The 18,365-nt window shown below is 41.1% G+C and overlaps 1 protein-coding gene and 1 long non-coding RNA gene across 3 annotated transcripts in view; one reads left to right on the plus strand and one right to left on the minus strand.

Annotated features, from left to right (window-relative positions):
* LOC131765786 (uncharacterized) overlaps positions 1 to 18,365 on the plus strand; it is a 307,154-nt gene that overhangs the window by 70,890 nt on the left and 217,899 nt on the right. The window contains exons 5-6 of the long non-coding RNA XR_010840245.1: positions 8,004 to 8,111; positions 12,135 to 13,809. This is a non-coding gene — a long non-coding RNA (uncharacterized lncRNA). The remainder of the gene's footprint in view (positions 1 to 8,003; positions 8,112 to 12,134; positions 13,810 to 18,365) is intronic.
* The window catches only part of FMO4 (flavin containing dimethylaniline monoxygenase 4), a 31,648-nt gene that overhangs the window by 7,841 nt on the left and 5,442 nt on the right, over positions 1 to 18,365 (minus strand). For both annotated transcript variants that reach the window (XM_059079563.2, XM_067031749.1), the window contains 6 exons: positions 17,757 to 17,945; positions 16,933 to 17,095; positions 6,949 to 7,091; positions 5,863 to 6,062; positions 4,454 to 4,806; positions 529 to 598 (listed from right to left, as the gene is read on the minus strand). In XM_059079563.2, the coding sequence (XP_058935546.1) occupies positions 529 to 598; positions 4,454 to 4,806; positions 5,863 to 6,062; positions 6,949 to 7,091; positions 16,933 to 17,095; positions 17,757 to 17,945 (1,118 nt within the window). The remainder of the gene's footprint in view (positions 1 to 528; positions 599 to 4,453; positions 4,807 to 5,862; positions 6,063 to 6,948; positions 7,092 to 16,932; positions 17,096 to 17,756; positions 17,946 to 18,365) is intronic.

Consider the following 18,365-nt stretch of genomic DNA (forward strand, 5'->3'; position numbering starts at 1 on the left):
ATCTAAGTGGAGCTATCTAGAAGGAGTTGGATTAAGAGTTGGAGTTCCGAGGAGAGATTTGGGCTAGAGAGACAAGGTAGGGGGCCATGAGTGTATGATGGCATTTAAAGCCACAGGCCTGGTGAGGCCACCTAGGAGTGAGTGTTAATAGAAGTGAGAAGAGGTCTGAGGATTAAGGTTGGGGTTCACCATTTTTCAGGAGTAACAAAGAGGAGACACCTATAAATGCATAGAAAAAGCAGCCTGAGAAGTAGGAGGAGAACAAAGAGAACAGGGCTTTGGGGGCAAGTGAACAAAGGATTGCCATCTGTTCTGGGCCAGGCTCAGTGGAGTGAACTGGTGCCTCCACCAGACACATCTAAGGCCACAAATCTAGTTGGTGGAAGAGTTAGGACTGAAAACATATTCTTCTGACTCATAATGCAATTATTTCCATCCTGCCACATTGCTTCTCTAGAAATGGCTTTTATATTGAAAATCTTTTTTTTTTTGTAATGGAATATATTGGTAGCAGGCTATATTTCATACCTTTCTATGAGTTGCTCCTTTTTCGTAGCCTCAGCCATCAATTTTTGAGATGGAGGTATCTTACAGAGTCCTGTAAGAAAAGTCAGAAACAACACTAAAGTCACATGTGCCTCTTCCTTTGAGTTCTCCTCCCCCTCATTTCTGGCCCCCCACTGCTCCAACCTCAAAACATGTGATCATCAAAACTTAGAAGGAATTAGAGTGCAGAGGGTAATTTTTTGGAGGTCAATTCCCCCTCTGAATTCACGTAAGCAGGCTACTCTACTGCTGGAATTGTAAGGACAGATGCCCCATGGCCGAGCCTGCACTGCACCGGTAATCAGAACCTGCCCCTCTTCATCAGCTTACACTTTACGTTTATTGACATATAATATTATTTATATTATATTGTATATATTCCTCCACATTATATTTGTGTGTGTGCATTAAAACTATTAGCTGGTTAACTGTAAACACTTAAAATGACCCCATTTTTATAACCCTGCTTTGGTATGTCTTCATTTTGTTATATGGGGAGGCTCAGGCATAGAAGGGGCCTGGCAGTCTCTTAGTCTCACAAAGGGTCTGTCTGCTTGAGCTGTTGTGAGGATGTGCTTGTTCTCAATAATCCACCTAGACATGGACAGTCTCTCTCTTCTGGCCAGTGCTGCCCTTGTCATTTGCCAAGTTGCTGACCCCAGGTTGTGGGGTTACTAACCTACATGAGAAAGGTCTGACTTAGCTCTGTAGTATACTTGCCACTGGGATCATTTTATCCTGTATAAAGCTGGAAAGACTTCACTTGGTGGTTCCCAGACTGCCTCTTGGAGGCTCCCTGGAGAGGCTTGCAATCACTTTTATGGTGTGATCTAATCAAGTTTTGTTTTCTCAGCTCTGTCACTTTTTTTTTTTTTTTTTTTTTCTGAATGCAGAGGTGGGTCAGAAAAGATCTTGCTGTGATTTATGTCACAGAGTGTTCTTCCTATGTTTTCCTCTAAGAGTTTTAAAGTGTCTGGTCTTACATTTAGGTCTCTAATCCATTTTGAGTTTATTTTTGTGTATGGTGTTACGGAGTGTTCTAATTTCATTCTTTTCCATGTAGCTGTCCAGTTTTCCCAGCACCACTTATTGAAGAGACTGTCTTCTCGATTGTATATCCTTGCCTCCTTTGTTGACCATAGGTGCATGGCTTTATCTCTGGGCTTTCTATGCTGTCCCATTGATCTACATTTCTGTTTTTGTGCCAGTACCATATTGTCTTGATTACTGTAGCTTTGGAGTATAGTCTGAAGTCATGGAGTCTGATTCCTCTAGCTCTGTTTTTTTACCTCAAGACTGCTCTGGCTATTCGGGGTCTTTTGTGTCACCATACAAATTTTAAGATTTTTTGTTCTAGTTCTGTAAAAAATGCCACTGGTAATTTGATAGGGATTTCATTGAATCTGTAGATTGCATTGAGTAGTATAGTCATTTTCAAAATATTGATTCTTCCAATCCAAGAACGTGGTATATCTCTCCATCTGTTTGTGTCATCTTTGATTTCTTTAATCAGTGTCTTATAGTTTTCTGAGTACAGGGCTTTTACGTCCTTAGGTAGGTTTATTCCTAGGTAGTTCATTCTTTCTGTTGCAATGGTGAAGGGGATTGTTTCCTTAATTTCTCTTTCAGGTATTTCGTTGTTAGTGTATAGGAATGCAAGATATTTCTCTGCACTAATTTTGTATCCTGCAACTTTACCAAATTCATTGATTAGCTCTAGTAGTTTTCTGGTGGCATCTTTACAATTCTCTATGTATAGTATCATGTCATCTGCAAATAGTGACAGTTTTACTTCTTCTTTTCCAATTTGTATTCCTTTTGTTTCTTTTTCTTCTCTGATTGCCATGGCTAGGACTTCCAAAACTATGTAGAATAAGAGTGGCGAGAGTGGACATCCTTGTCTTGTTCCTGATCTTAGAGGAAATGCTTTCAGTTTTTCACCATTGGGAATGATGTTTGCTGTGGGTTTGTCATACATGGCCTTTATTATGTTGAGGTAGGTTCCCTCTATGCCCACTTTCTGGAGATTTTTTATCATAAATAGGTGTTGAATTTTGTCAAAAGCTTTTTCTGCATCTAGTGCGATGATCATGTTGTTTTTATTCTTCAATTTGTTAATATGGTGTATCACATTGATTGATTGGCGTATATTAAAGAATCCTTGCATCCCTGGGATTAATCCCACTTGATCATGGTGTATCATCCTTTCCATGTGTTGTTGGATTCTGTTTGCTAGTATTTTGTTGAGGATTTTTGCATCTATATTCATCAGTGATATTGGTCTGTAATTTTCTTTCTTTGTAGTATCTTTGTCTGGTTTTGGTATCAGGGTGATGGTGGCCTCGCAGAATCAGTTTGGTAGTGCTCCTTCCTCTGCAGTTTTTGGGAAGAGTTTGAGAAGGATGGATGTTAACTCTTCTCTAAATGTTTGATAGAATTCACCTGTGAAGCCATCTGGTCCTGGACTTTGTTGGAAGATTTTTAATCACAGTTTCAATTTCATTACTTGTGATTGGTCTGTCCATATATTCTATTTCTTCCTGGATCAGTCTTGGAAGGTTATACCTTGCTAAGAATTTGTCCATTTCTTCCAGGTTGTCCATTTTATTGGTATTGTGTTGCTTGTAGTAATCTCTTATGATACTTTGTATTTCTGCGGTGTCCGTTGTAACTTTTCCTTTTTCATTTCTAATTTTATTGATTTGAGTCCTCTCTTTTTCTTGATGAGCCTGGCTAATTGGAAAATGCTGTGAAATCACTTTAATTAGCCTTAGGTAAACATTTGTGATAATTTAATCACAAATGCCATGGAATTTTTTCTGTAATACAAATAAATGAGATTTCCTAATCACCTTCTCCTCCCTTCCACTCCTCACCCTCCCAATTAAAATATCATGTTTGTCAATTTAGGAGAACATTTTAAAGTATGGTTGATATCTAATACATTTTTACAGTGTGACAGAAATCAATACTACTTAATATTGTGTCATATGCTATTTATAAATTATTGGTGATTGTTTTTTTCATTAAGGGTAAAATTCTGCTAAAGGACAGCTGTTTGGGTCAACTGTGATTGCTGTTTATATTTTTACAAATGCAGTAATACAATTACAAATGGAATTCTTTAAAATGCTTATGAATCTAAAACTTGCCCTACTTTACAGAGGTATGATAATAATAGCAATAGTAAGAACAACAGCTATAAGTTAATGAGCATTTACTCTGTGCCAAGAACTGTACTAATTGCTTTGTAGACGTTATTCATTTTACAAAACCTTTGTGAACAGGTTTTATTACTCTCATTTTACAGACAAAGGGACTGAGATTTAAAGGGGTCCTTGCAAAGCTAATGAGTTGGGATTGGACCCCAGTAGCCCTGACTCTATCACCTCTGCTCTTACAGTGATAACTGATAGCAATCTGTGTCCAGTGTCTGCAGTGTTTTTATGGGCATTGCTTAAAGTCACTATCTCCTTAGACCCCAATTTTATTCACAGTGTATATTATTTCAATGTCTTTCTTAGGAAGCAATATAAAACTCTACTGATAGTCATAAATGGAAAGACTTAGGAGTAAATGGACTAAACTAGACTTGCTTTGACTAGAGTAGTAGAAAACAGGATCCTGAAGCTTCTAATATTTTCAGTTACTCTGAGAAATGTGATTTTATTTTGTTGCCCAAATTTATTCTGTCCACAGAGTCAAAGCCTCTTTTTCCACTCAGTCACGTTAATGACATAAGCACACCCACCATAATATTACACATATATAAAATTAATTCTTCACTAAAATTATTTTGGATGTTTTATGTTACTTTAGCTCACATTGGTTTGATTTTAGCTAAATCTCAGGGGACTGGTTTCAAGACTCATTTGTTCACATAGGGCTTTAAATAGAGTCCAGGTACCTTTGAATACTCTTGTGGCCCATCGTGCTTGGAGCTCTGTGCCTGCTAAGATGGATCCTGTAAGGCTGATGAAGCCAATCATAGCCAGTGATGTCCTCTCTAGGTTTGAGGGAAAGACCAGCTTATACAGGAATATCTTCTTTGTACAAAGGCTTTTGAGAGGTTCTTCCAGAAAGGGAAAAGAAAAGGTGTATCCTGTAGTGAAGATCACAACATCGATGTTTTCTTCCACTGTCCCGTCTTCAAAGAGAGCAGAGGTTTCTGTAAACTCCTTCACGCTAGTTTTCATAGTGACTGTCCCACAGAGGATACAGGTTGGCAGCTCATCATTCACAATTTTTTTTGTTTTTTTCCTTTAACACAGAGGAGAAAATTATTCACTGTGGTTATATTTATAAGACACTCAGTAAATGATTTATTTAGTCAATTCAAAATATCTGCCACATCAAGGGAGTAAATTGACCAATGTCTAATTCAAAGTTGTCTATCTGGCTTACTGTTTCTATAACATCTTTTGTTTTCCTGCTCCCAGTAGAAGGCATGTAGAAAATGACTAAACCTACTCTTTCCTGTGGGGTTTAAAATTCTCTTTCTCTTGGATTTAATTTCTGGAGCAATGTCAGGATCAAGTACACAACAATCCATTTGATAATCAGTTTTGGGTCCACATCACCCAGGCCTCAAAGGATTGGCATTTGGCAAAGAGGAAATTACAAAAAAATTTTTGGATTAAAAAAATTGAATCTATTGATAGATTTTCATTATGATCATCATTCTACCTAATTGCAGCAGACATAATGTCTATAAAATTTACATATTGAATCATTCATTGTTATTAATTTTCTTCGTAAGTTGAAAGTGGTCTTACAAAGAAAAAATATTTGAGTCATGCATATAATAAAAATAACATTTAATGACTTTACATGCATTTCAAAGTTTTCCTTTTCCTTGCCAATGTGTAGCTCTATATAGATGTGTATTAAAATATATAACTCTAGGAATTCCTATTGGCAATTCATACCTCTAATCATTCAGCCAGAGTAGACATTTATTAAAGTTTAGTGAGAGCTGGCCATCTGCACTCACTGGTGCTGCAAATATTCTATTTGTGGATGGCAGCCATCCTGTGAACCCTCAAGGTCAATTTAAACTTCCTAATTTTCAAACTGGAAATAAAGTTTCCATCCTTCATTTTCTTCTAGCCTCATCAATTACTATTTTGCTACCAGACAAAGAGTACTCCTATTTCAAGAACTTCTGTGGTACTGATAGACATTGTCTTAAAAGAATAAGCTTAGAACAGGATAAACAAAGGCAATGTCACAATTATTGAACATTTTGAGTTCTGAATAAAATAGAATGAGAAATATTGATTAAATAACTTTACCATTAAATAAAAATATAAGTACCCCTTAGTAATATTTAGTCCATAATTCGTATGGTCAAATCTTTTATTCAAGCCCCTCTCTTGACTCCACTTTAGTACACATGAAGGCAGAACTTGTGCAGTAAAATTATGGTGTCGTCTTGTAGCCATCATATTAAGTGGGTAGCCCCCATCTGAAGAGCGGCTAATGACCCAGGTACCAGTTCTAGTACTGAGAAGAACCTAAAGAGTAAGGCAATAAGGATAAATACATGTGCATCATTTTTGTAGTATTTTTCTTCAATATGTTTCAAACGATTTATAACATTCTGGTCTTATAACAACAGAGGACTGGTGAAGTTGTACCTAGATCTACAAATGACTAGCTCTTCCCACTGCTGTCATTATTTTCGTAAATCACTTTGACCTGATCTATGTATAGGTTAAGTATTTTCATCATGTTTAAAGAATTATAGTACTAGTAGACATGTGCTATTGAGCTGGCAATTTTTTACATGTAGATAATATAGGATTGAAAGTGAGGTTTTGAGAAGGCAATTTTAACTAAATTAAATAAAAATCTATTATTTTTAAATCTAATCATTGTCCTATAATTTATGATAAAGTGGAATAGATTTCTAATTTGTGAATCTATGCTTGGAATTTCTAAAATCATTATGCATACTTCTTGGGCAAAGTAACAGGTGCTTTTACCTCAAAACGAAGTACAAATCTGACTCCTAATTGAAAACTTGGAGATGTTCAGAAAACAACCTCTCCTTTCTCTTTTTACATGGGGGTTTTTCCAGAATTACAGAGAGAGAGCGTGAAAGAAAGACAGTTGGCATGGGTAGAACAATTTGCTCATTTGATCTTGTTCCAGGAGTACGTCTGAAAAATACTTAGTGGTCTGGCATCCACACAATTTTCTTAGACCCTTCTTGGAGATGGTTCAGTTCTGTAAAGTGTGCGTTATGAGAGGCTTTAAGGATCTTCAAGATCTTTTTTTCACTCACCCTGTGTCCACATAATTTAGCGATTGGCCAGTGTGTTTTATAATCTTGAATACCACTCTCCAGACACCAGAAATGATGCTGGGGGTGGGAGTGCAGATTCAGAGATGGTGTACCTGAGCTGCGGTTCGACTGAGCTCCACTGCAATGTCCCCTCCAGTGTTCCCAAGACCGATCACTAAAACGCGTTTGTCCTGAAAGCCTGTTGGGACCTTGTACTCTTGACTGTGCAGGATCTGGCCTTTAAACTTATGGATTCCTGAGGGGAGAGAGGGATAAGAAATATCTAGAGTTATAATTCCTTAGTTGGCAGGCATAGGGTCTGTGGGAAAAGGGAAGTCCCAGAAATATGGCAGCCCTTTGCTCCTGCTCCCATTTGCAGGAAGTAGAACCAGTATATCATCCCCTATCCCACTGGATGCTGTAAGCCCAGATACTGATTTAGTACAACATGCCTTGTTAAAAACATAGGAGAACTTATATTTCATGCGTGTTCCATTTTAAAGCAATTACTTAGGGAAATCAAGCTTACTGCAGACAATAATAAGAAACATCTCATGCATGACCTGACATCCTAGACAAGAAGTAGATTGTTGATGCATGTTACTTTACCCAATAGACATATTCTATCAGAATGTGATTTTTATATATAATATGTTTTCAAATTGAATTAAGAAATTTTCTTTTTTACAAAAAGAAATTGTGTGGCATGTTCTCATGTAAATAAAGTATTATTCTTGTGAATTAGGCTTGTTACTTCATGCTTATTTTACTTTGTGTCTTATTATATGCTTAATGCCTTATTATAGTTTATGCTTATTTATACTTTATTCTTTTGTTACTTATATTTGTATTTCTGACTGATCTTTCAAGCTCCTAACACTCTGTCAATGGAAGTATCACTATTACGATATTGATATACTATATATGAAAAGGGCTACCAAATATTTCTCTTCTTGATTTTTTTGTTTTTTGGTAATTATCTCCTTGGCATATATAACAGACATAAACCATGGATTCATATAAACTAAGAATGGTAGTAACAGTGGAAGCAGAGCTATTTACAGTGGTGGCTGTGTCACTGGCAAAGTCCATTAACAATTCCCAGAAATAAAAGTAGAATCTGGGTAATAAAGTCTAACCTTTTTCTTTTCCTTTGTACTTACTCTAGTTTCACCTGCTCATTGGATACCATGTGAAGAGGCCTTGTACCCAACATTTCAGACCAGAGTTCCTAGTGTGAAATGGCTGTGCCTGACACTTCAGCTCATCAGACCAGGTGCAGAAGTGCATTCAGGAAATGCCTCTGAATCTATAGTACCACCTACCCTGAGTCATTGGAAGGGAATGCCATCAGGGAATGCCTGATGGGGCCAGGGCACTGCTAAGCTGGCACACCAATTGACCCCTAGGAACCCCAGCTAATATGGGACATGGGGGGAAAGCCTGTTGAATTCTTAGTTGACACTCATGCCACTTACTCAGTTCTGAACACCAGATAAGGTAAACTCAGTCACAAGAGTTGTAAAATTATGGGGGTCTCAGGGAAGGTTCAAGAACGGGCGTTCACAGAACCATCGGAATGTAAACTGGACAAACATAGGCTCACCCATTCCTTCCTGCATGTTCCCGAGTGCCCCATACCTCTGCTAGGAAGAGATATCTTGGGAGCTACTATACACCTAATGGGAGACAAATTGGAGACTGGTGTCCCCTTAGACAAAGGGCACAAGATGATAATGTTAATGGCTGAGGACAAACCTCCCCAGACAGAGCAAGTTGATCTCCCTGGAATAAATGTCGAGGTCTGGGCCCAGGGATGGGTGGGAGGAGGTGTAGGAGCCAGTCCCATGATAGTCCCTCTAAAATCTGTACATACATGGCCCAATAGAAAACAGTACACACTCTGCTGGGAGGTCTTGTTGGGAACTGCCCATGTCACAGGGCCTAACTGACCAGGGCCTTATTAGACCATGTCAGTCAGCCTGTAATACCTCCATTCCCCCCGTAAAGAAACCCAATGGGAAATACCAGATGGTACAGGACCTCAGGGCAGTCAATGAAGCCACTGAAGATATACACCCAGTAGTGTCTAATCCTACACGCTGCTGGCCACTCTACCGTCCACCAGGACCTGGGGCTGTGTATCAGATTTAAAAGATGTCTTCTTCCGTATTCCATTAACCACAGAGCCACAAGAAATTTTTGCTTTTGCATGGCAGGACCCAAACATGCAACAAAAACAACAATACTGCTGGAGAGTCCTGCCTCAAGGGTTGAAAAATCCTCCCATCGTCTTTGGGGCAACTTTAGCTAAAGACCTAAAAGATCTACATCTGGAGGAGGGAACCCTCCTCCAGTATGTAGACGAAATTCTGATTGCCAGCCTTACTAAGGAGGCCTCTGACAAAAATACTGTAACCACCCTGAACAACCTAGCAGATAAAGGATATAAGGTATCCAAGAAAAAGGTTCAAACACCACAAACTAGGGTGACCTACCTAGGCTTCATTCTCACAGAAGGTAAGAGAAGCATACCCCAGGAAAGGAAAGAAGTCATTTGCTGCCTCTCCCCTCCTAAAACTTAAAGACAGCTTAGGGGTTTCCTGGGGATGGCCAGGTTTTGCCACATCTGGATCCCTAACTATGGTTTAATAGCTGGGACTCTGTATGAAAAGTTGAGAAGAAACGATAATGATCCTTTTGAATGGAATTCAGAATGTGAAGGGGCCTTTCAAGAACTGATAAAGCAGTTACTTCAGACTCCTCTCCTGGCCCTCCAAAATTTAGCTAAACCCTTTGACCTTTACATTCATAAAAGAAAGGGAATCGCCCTTGGGGTATTAGCTCAAAAAATGGGACCCCTTACTCAGGTGGTTGCTTATTTCTCCAAACAATTAGATCAAACTGCTAAGGGATGGCCTCCTTGTCTACCAGCAATAGCAGTTACTACAACCCTGCTAAAGGAGGCTGAAAAGTTAACATTTGGTCAGCCAATCACTATATGGACTCCACACCGGGTTCAGGCTTCAGTTAAGTTCTAAGGGAACAGAATGGCTAACGCCCAGAAAGTCGATTCAAGTTCAGGCTATGCCTTTAGACAACCCAGTGTTACCATAAAAAAACTGTCACAGGCTAAATCCTGCTACCCGCAGAAATAGGGCCCTTGGAGCATGATTATATAGAAGCCATAGACACGATCTATTCCAGTCACCTTGACCTAGGAAGTTAGCCTCTCCCAAACACCGAAGAGGAATGATTCACAGATGGGAGCAGTTTTATGAGAGAAAGAAAAAGGCTGGCAGGATAGGCAGTGACCTCCCAGACCTAAGTCATAGAAGCAAGAAGCCTACCCCCAGGGACTTCTGTCCAAAAGGCCTAGCTGATAGTCTTCACCTGAATCTTAGACAGGGAAGATTTTACACAGATGTTTACACAGATTCCCAGGATATGCCATCCTTCACACACAGGGCTATTTGGAAGGAAAGAAGTATGCCTTCTGTGGAGAATAAACAGGTGAAACACAGCTTAAATATACTGAAGCTCTTAGAAGCAGTACAGCTTCCAAAAAAGGTGAGTGATTCATTGTAGGGGTCACCAAGACAAGGATGCAGAAGTAATAAAGGGAAACAACAAGGCCAATGCAACTGCTGAAAGGGTAGCCCTAGAACCAGTAACTTGGCAACTACCCCTTATATCTCAAAGGCCAGATCCATCCAATTATTCCTCATATGCACAAAGGACAATTAAACAGAGCCTGAAAATGGGGCTTCGATAGAGATCTAGGAGGCCATGGGTGGCTAGTTAATGAACACGGGCAATACTTCTTCACCCAAACTGCAGCTTGTCAAGCCATCAGGGAGGCTCATCAAGGAACTCACTACAGGTATATAATTGGCTAGTTGAGGTCATGGTAACACCTGGCATGAAAAGTATAATCCGTCAGATAGTTGAAACATGCCCCATCTGCACAATGAACAACTCCAACACCAGACCCCCTAGAGGCCCCAGGTAAGGCCCATTCAGACCAGAGGGACATATCCTGGGGAAGACTAGCAGACTGATTTCACTGACATGGCGAGAGTACCTGGCAATTTCAGGTATCTCTTGGTGCTAGTAGACTCTTTTTCTGGGTGTATAGAAACGTTACTAACAGAAATAATTCCAGGTTTGGGCTTCCAGGGTCCCTACAAAGTAATAATGGTCCAGCATTCGTGTCTCAAGTGATGAAGGGAATAACGAGCACGGTGGGCAGACCCTGCACTCAGCCTAGAGACCTCAATTGTTGGGGAGAGTAGAAAGCTCCAATCAGACTTTGAAATGGGCCTTAGCCAAGCTATGTCCAGAAACTTAAGACGACTGGATTAAGTTGCTTCCAATTGCCCGGCTCCGCATGTGATTAGCCCCAAGGGATAAGTGAAAATTAAGTGCATTTGAACTCATCTATGGTACAGCCACTACCCGAGCCCGAGAGAAGGGACATCTTAACTTGAAATAGAACAACTCAAGTGTGCCCTCCAGGGAGGAGAAACTATGAAAGCTTTCATGGAATATGGTAACCAGGTGCTGCCTGCACCCACTAACCTGGCCCTCCACCCATTCTGGCCAGGAGACTGGGGAGGACACCTAAAAACCTGGAAAACCAGCAGCCTGCAAGACCAGCTCAGTCCTAATGGGAACGGACCCCACTCGGTGACCCTAACCACCTACTCTGCCCTGACATTGCAGGGATCGCTCTGTGGGCACATCACCCTTGAGTGAAGAGGACCCTAAACCCTACCTCTGGAGAGACAACCTGGGGCCTTAGACCCCCCCTGACTCATGCGAACCTCTCTCTGACCTGAAGCTTTCCTTCCAAAAAAACAACAAAGTGTGACCAGGGATACTTGGGCCACTGCAGTGAGCCTCCATATCAGGGCACGTTTGCCTACAGGCAAAAGACCTAGATACCTGCATTTTTAGGAAAAACTTGTTCTTGCTAATATTTGGGCCATGTATCTTAAATTATCTGGTGTCCTTTGTCTCCAAAGGGTTAGACAAATGATGGTCGCTCAGCAATATGAACAGTTAGGGTTGAGGCCTGGTGACCATCAAACATATCTAAAGGCATCTGGGAAGAAGTCTGGTCCTCTTCCGGGGGGTACAAAAGATGGATCTGCACCCCATAGCACCCCTCAAGAATGAGGAGCAGGACAAAAGCAGGAGGGATTTGTCACCAGCAGAGCCTAGTCTGGGTAATAAGATAAAGTTTAACCTTTTTTGTCTTTTCCTTTGTGCTTAAACTAGTGTCCCTTGCTCACAGGGTGCTGCGTGCAGAGGCCTCGCTCCCGGTCCTTCAGACCTGAGTTCCTAGTGTGAAACGGCTGCGTTGACGCCTCAGCTCGGGGGAGTGTGCGGAAGCGCAGCGCGCGACCCTCAGTTGAAGGCGGTGGCGGTGATGGGCTGCATGCAGTCTCTGGGTCCAAACCTCTATCTGGAGTGTGAGCCTGTGCCTGTCTTGCCAGAACTCTGCCCCCTCCCTGCTGACAGAACCCTGCAAAGCAGCCCCACCGCGTCCTTTCCTGGGGAGCGCCTGCTCTAGACCCAGATCTTGCACCTGTCCACTCTCTGATCAAAGAATAAAGCTTTCCTCTGCTTCGGAACCAAATTTGGTCTCTTGGCTGGAACAGCACCGGGCAGGAGGACCCTTGTTGGGGACCAGCTGGAAAGGGTCGGTGGTAACAGCTTCAGCAATGAGAGGTGGCAGAGGAAACAAACAGCGATGGGGCCAGCCACCTTTGGACCCCATGACCGGTGAGATGAAGCACTGAATGAATCGGAAAGGGAGGCGCTGCACTTTAGAGGGTTCCTCAGCCTCTCACCCCAATACTTCAAGTACTTTTGCAATTTTAATGTAAAAAGATGAAACTGTCTCCTGGAACCTATCATTCTCCTACCAGACAGTCACTGATTCATTCATTTACTCAATAACATTTATTGAAGAGCTACTATATATAACACAATGTTCTAATAGGACTCTTTGTCTGCTGAGGCCCCCAAAGCTGAAAACTAAATGCACTAAATTTGGCAACAAATAGTTGCCACATTCCTAGGGAGGTGCTAAACCCACTAGGCAGAATTTGCAAAGAAGGTGTATGCAGACCAGTTTTGTGATCCTTTGCCTCTCACTTACTTTTAGGGATTGAAGTCAAAGTGGCCAGAGGTTGGAAATTGGAGACTTTCAGGAAAGGATTTTAAAGTGCCGTTGCATTTTTTGTCTCCTTGCCCCGAAGCCATATTTGAGGGGCTTCTGGGAAACCCCTGCAAGACCTCGACCCTTGGAGTCTATGGAGCACAGAGACTGGTGTGTGATCCACGCTTGAAAGGCTGTGACTGGAACTGCCTGAAAGGGGTGGCTGCACCAGTAGCAAGTTTTTCATCTACTGCTGACAGTGTGGAATACATGTCTCATGTGGACCAGATGAAAGCCATGTAGGAGAGAGCCTGTCTGATGCCAATTTAAAGGGACTTTGCACAAGGTAGCCATCTGGACTGGCAATGAGACCTTAATAGATAGTCTATGGAAATGACCTGGGGAGGAGCTAGGGTTTAGGGACTTGTAAAGTGGCCAGTCTGAGAGTGCTTGGTCTGTAGCAACAGGGGCTGCATGGAACTATCCCTAGTCATGGGGTGTCTCTCTGGAGCAGAGCTTAGGAAAGCACCCCACAAAGCATGGATCTTAAACACGCCCAAGGCCTGAGAGAACTAGCATCTGGTTGGTGCCAGTCAAGAAAGACTTTTCCTGCCCCTTACTTCTTCTTGTCCTTGCCCTGACTCCAATTCTGGAAGGGCCAGAGACTGCAGCTGCTGAGTGAAAGGTCTGCAGGAGGAGGAACTGGCAGAGGAAGGGAGCAGCCAAGCGCACCATCTCTGCTCACTTCGGCTGTCAGCACAAAGCAGGAGCCAGCTGGGGGAGAGGAGAAGCTTCATCATTACAGGTAATTGCCAGTTTATACTATTACACGAGACAGAACATTTCAGCTATAAAAATGAGAAGAAGGGCAGGAGAAGGACAAGCCCCGCAAATGAGGCCTGCAGGGACATTACAAGAAAAAGTACAGTTGGTTAATAACTCTACATTACATGACCTGTACTTTCAACATTGTATAACCCAAGGCACTGTTTCAGGTTTTAGGTTTAGGAGATGTGAGAATAAAAGGCAGTCTCTACCCTTAAAGAGTTCATCCTCAAGTGAGAAATAGGTAAACAGACAATAGCTAACTAACGCTTATTCAGACCTTACTAGCAAGTCCCAGACATTCTTCTAAGGACTTTATACATATTAATTAATTTAAACCTCACAACAATCCCATAGGGTGAACAATATTATGATGCAATTTTACTAATGCTGAGAGTGGAGACACAGGTTAAGCAACTTGCCCAAGGCCATACAGTAAGTAGCAGAGCCAGATGGGAAGTCAGGTCATCTGACTCTGGGCTCAGCTGTCAAGCATGATACTATGCTGTCCCCCAGAACAGGAGGTGTTATGATGCCTTCAATGGGGCATCAGCCTAGACTGAGCCAGGGAAGTCATCCTGGAGGAGGTGATTTTTTTTTTGCAAAGAATGACATTAGAAAGATGATTAGGAATTTGAAAAGCAAAGCCCTAAGAGGGTTTCAAGAAGGGGGAAGAGCATGTGCCCCGAATGCATTAGAGAGTGGGGCTTCAACCCATTCAGTGAGGTTTGGCTGGAGAGAAGCTTCCTGAGGGCTCAACCTTGGTTCATAGATTTTTGTATGAACTTAACACAATGCTTTTCAAATAATAGGTTCTCCATAATTGCCTATTTGAGCAGGGGACCCAAGAAAAAGTATGGAATGCATAGGTAGTTCTGAATTAATGATTATGTCAATAATGCCTTGCCCCCTCCCCTGCCCCAAAGGAATCTATTTGGTAAATCAAAACTACTAATTCAGAAAAAAAAAAAAAACGGTCTGCTAGGAGGCACAGGGCCTAGTTTGCCTTGTCAGCAAATATCTCTGGAATAGTTTGCTATTGTGGTTTCTTCATCTTATACTTATTCCCCTACTGTTATGTGTTGAAAAATGCTTAGCAACTACCTTAGAAGGAAAACCAGGAGCTTGAAGTCCATGCATAACACTCACAAAGTTTAAGAACATTTGTTAATAATTGATCAAATATAATTAGGCATTTGTGACCACTAATCTGTAACTAATGATTACAAATGATGTGTGTTTAGAGAGTCACTCTTACACAACTTCTGAGTGTGGGAGAGAGAAGAATGAAGAGGGGTGACCTGCAGAACTGCACTTTGTGCTACCCATCCCGTGATTCCTGTATGGGCTCTGGGAGGATCCAGCACTCTGAGATGGAATGGCTGCTGAGGCTTATAACTGGGGTTATAACTTAACTAAGAGGGAGAAATACTTCTTCGTCTGGGGGACACACCTGCTTCTTAGGAAGCAGGTTCTTCCAAGCAATTCTCAGATGGTGGATAATAGCTTACAGAAGGTCATGATTCATAACAGAAAGGGGCACCTCAATATTTCTACTACAGTGATTCCTCCCCCACCTCCCTGAGGTCATTAAAGTATGTAGAAATGTCTGCTCTCAAGATGATCCAAAACTATGTTGCTACTCTAGTTTATGTTTAGCCAGTCTCTTTCCTTGGGACCACTTCTGCCAGTCTGGACACGTCATGCTGCCACAAAGGTCATCACCTCTCAGCTCGTGATTGCTCTTTTGCAGCAGTGTTCTTCAGTTACAGTCGCAGTGGGACTGAAGGTAGTTAGGAGTAAAGGATTAGCCACCTCAAACCTGACAAGACACTTAATTCCAAAAGCATCTCTTATTTGACACTTGTGACACATTTCCTCATAGAAACATTGTTATAGAGGCAGTTATATACTCCTTTAGTACTATGTGATTATGTATTTAGGCCATAGACTAGCAGCAAGCCTGAAGCTGACCCACCATTTACAATATTGCTTCTTTGTAAAATTATGTACTGAATTCTCCCTCGGTCCCTAACACATTTTGAAAATAGAATAGTTTGTTAATTTGAGATTATGTTTTAAGATTTATAATTCATTTTTTATTGTCTAAGGTTTGCAAACTTTCTCCTTCACATCTTCTTAAAAGTTCTTAAAAGTTTCTTAAAAGTTCTTTTAGGGCTTCCCTGGTGGCGCAGTGGTTGAGAATCCGCCTGCCGATGCAGGAGACACGGGTTCGTGCTCTGGTCCGGGAAGATCCCACATGCCGCGGAGCAACTAAGCCCGTGAGCCATGGCCGCTAGGCCTGCGTGTCCGGAGCCTGTGCTCCGCAATGGGAGAGGCCACAACAGTGAGAGGCCCGCATACCGCAAAAAAAAAAAAAAAAAAAAAAAAGTTCTTTTAATTCCTCAAAGAAGTTTCAAAACTTCATACTCAATTGCCTTTAGGGCCACTTATGAGTAATGGAAGAAGAGTAGCTTCACTACATTTTAGTAATCCTCACTTGACTTCAAAAGATGGAGATTTGCCAATTGTGAGTATATTAAAAAGAATGTGCCATTGAATCGAAAGCATTTCCAAAGGGGAATTTCTAAAACTCCTTTGTGTGGATAGCCCTGCTTTAAGAAGTGGATGGATTATTATTGTGATGACTATTTTGAAGGGTGACAATATTTCTTTGTATGTATAATTTCTGGTCTATTTCTTTAAAAAAATTCTGTCAAGTTTCCTTTTGTTCTCACTTCCTTTAAGTTATTGAATTACAGGTCACTCCTGATTCAAATGACCTATAATTTAATGACAAAATTCAAAGCCTATTTTTTTTCATGACCTATTGGATAGTTTTGAGCCTTATGTGATCACTGAGCTTGAATCAGACAGGCATTATAAAACTTAAATGATAACATCAGCATTTATATTAATAAGTACATAATAAAATCTGACACCTCTATAGTGTTTTATAACTTTCAAAGTTATTTTGTACATATTATTTGTGAGGGTAAACATAAAGTTGTCTATAATCATGAGGAAGTATTTCCAATTACAAATCAGTAACTTCTAGAAGAACCCAGAAGAGTAGGCATGGTTTCAGGTAGAAATGACTCACCAGGAAATGACTCCAGAGGTAAATGGGGATTCAGGAAATGTCCAGTGCAAACCATGACAGCATCAAAGATAGCTCTGTCCAGCTTCCCCTCTGTCTCTGTGACAATATCCCACTGACCAGTTTCGGAGAAGTCAGGACGCTTTGTTACGCTGCACACTGTGGTCTGAAAGCAAAAGACAAACACTCGCTTTCCATCAGTCATCTTGGGACCTCATACAAGGACCGTATGGTAACCATGTCTATTATTTCAAGTGGGCCAAGTCAGTCCCATGATAGGAGGTCTGTTAACATTGGCTTATCTTTTCCCTAGAGAAGTTAAATAACTTGTGCAAAGTCTCAAAAGTGGTCATATAGATTAGGACCCAAAACATCTGAATGCCTTCACTGAAAGGAAGAAACATTCAGGTTTTATTCCTGGTGAGAAGGAGATGAATTACAACACTGAATGTTGAAAAAATTTAGGAAAATGAGTTTTGACCCATTATAACATCTGTGGTTCAGACTTCTAGTCATTTCTTCCCAGTGGGTTTCATGAAAAAAATCCATTTTTCCTTTCCTCTCAAAAACATTCTAAATTTTATCCTGAATGAGAGTCTGGATTTAGAGGAAGAACCAGGAAATTCAGTATTTTAGTGACTTATTTGAGTAAAACATGACCAGCAGGATTATTATCTGCCTTATTCATATAGAGAGAAAGTCAGGAAGAAGTTTACTTAAGTATCCCATTTCCATCAGATTGGTGAATGGGCCAGCCCCCACTCATTAACCTTCCATAAATGTGCCAGCCCCTACTCATTAACATTCCATAACCCAAGGTATCTTACTCTAAACCGAATGTATTTCAGAAGGTCAAAATGCTCAGCAAACTCTTGGAGGTAGTCCCAAAATTTTTCTTGCTTCATGAAATTGGGATAATCTTCTTGGAAGGGGAAGTCGCTGTAACATGACATTTCTTTGCAGACGTTTGTCACTAATGACTTGTAGACCCTGGTCATCCCATCTTTAGAAGTTTCCTGTGGTGAAAGTACAGTTAGCTTGATGGGGTGGTGGTGGGGGGATAGGAGGAAGAGAACAGAGACCATCAGCAGTTAGCATTCCACTTGTAATTCCAAAGAGTTCCTGGAAAAGTTAGCATTGGGTCCCCATGCTGTCGTTATCAGAAATCATTGGTGGTGTTGGAATTGTTAAATACGATATCTTTCTCAAACTACAGAGAAGTTAACAACATTTAATAGGGCTCTCCAAGAATGACACTGCCCTTCAATAATTCCAAGAACATGCGCCCATGGTCTGTCTTGGTATCTTCTCCTTCCCTTGCCATGATTATTCCCTCCACTCAAGCTCTGCACTTCTTCCTCTTGCCTTTGTTTAAGGAACTCCTCACTAATTTTTCTATTTATTGTCTATGTATATTTTCAACCGCTCTCTTTTTA

This window comes from Kogia breviceps, chromosome 1, assembly GCF_026419965.1.
Source record: "Kogia breviceps isolate mKogBre1 chromosome 1, mKogBre1 haplotype 1, whole genome shotgun sequence".
Lineage (NCBI taxonomy): Eukaryota > Metazoa > Chordata > Mammalia > Artiodactyla > Physeteridae > Kogia > Kogia breviceps.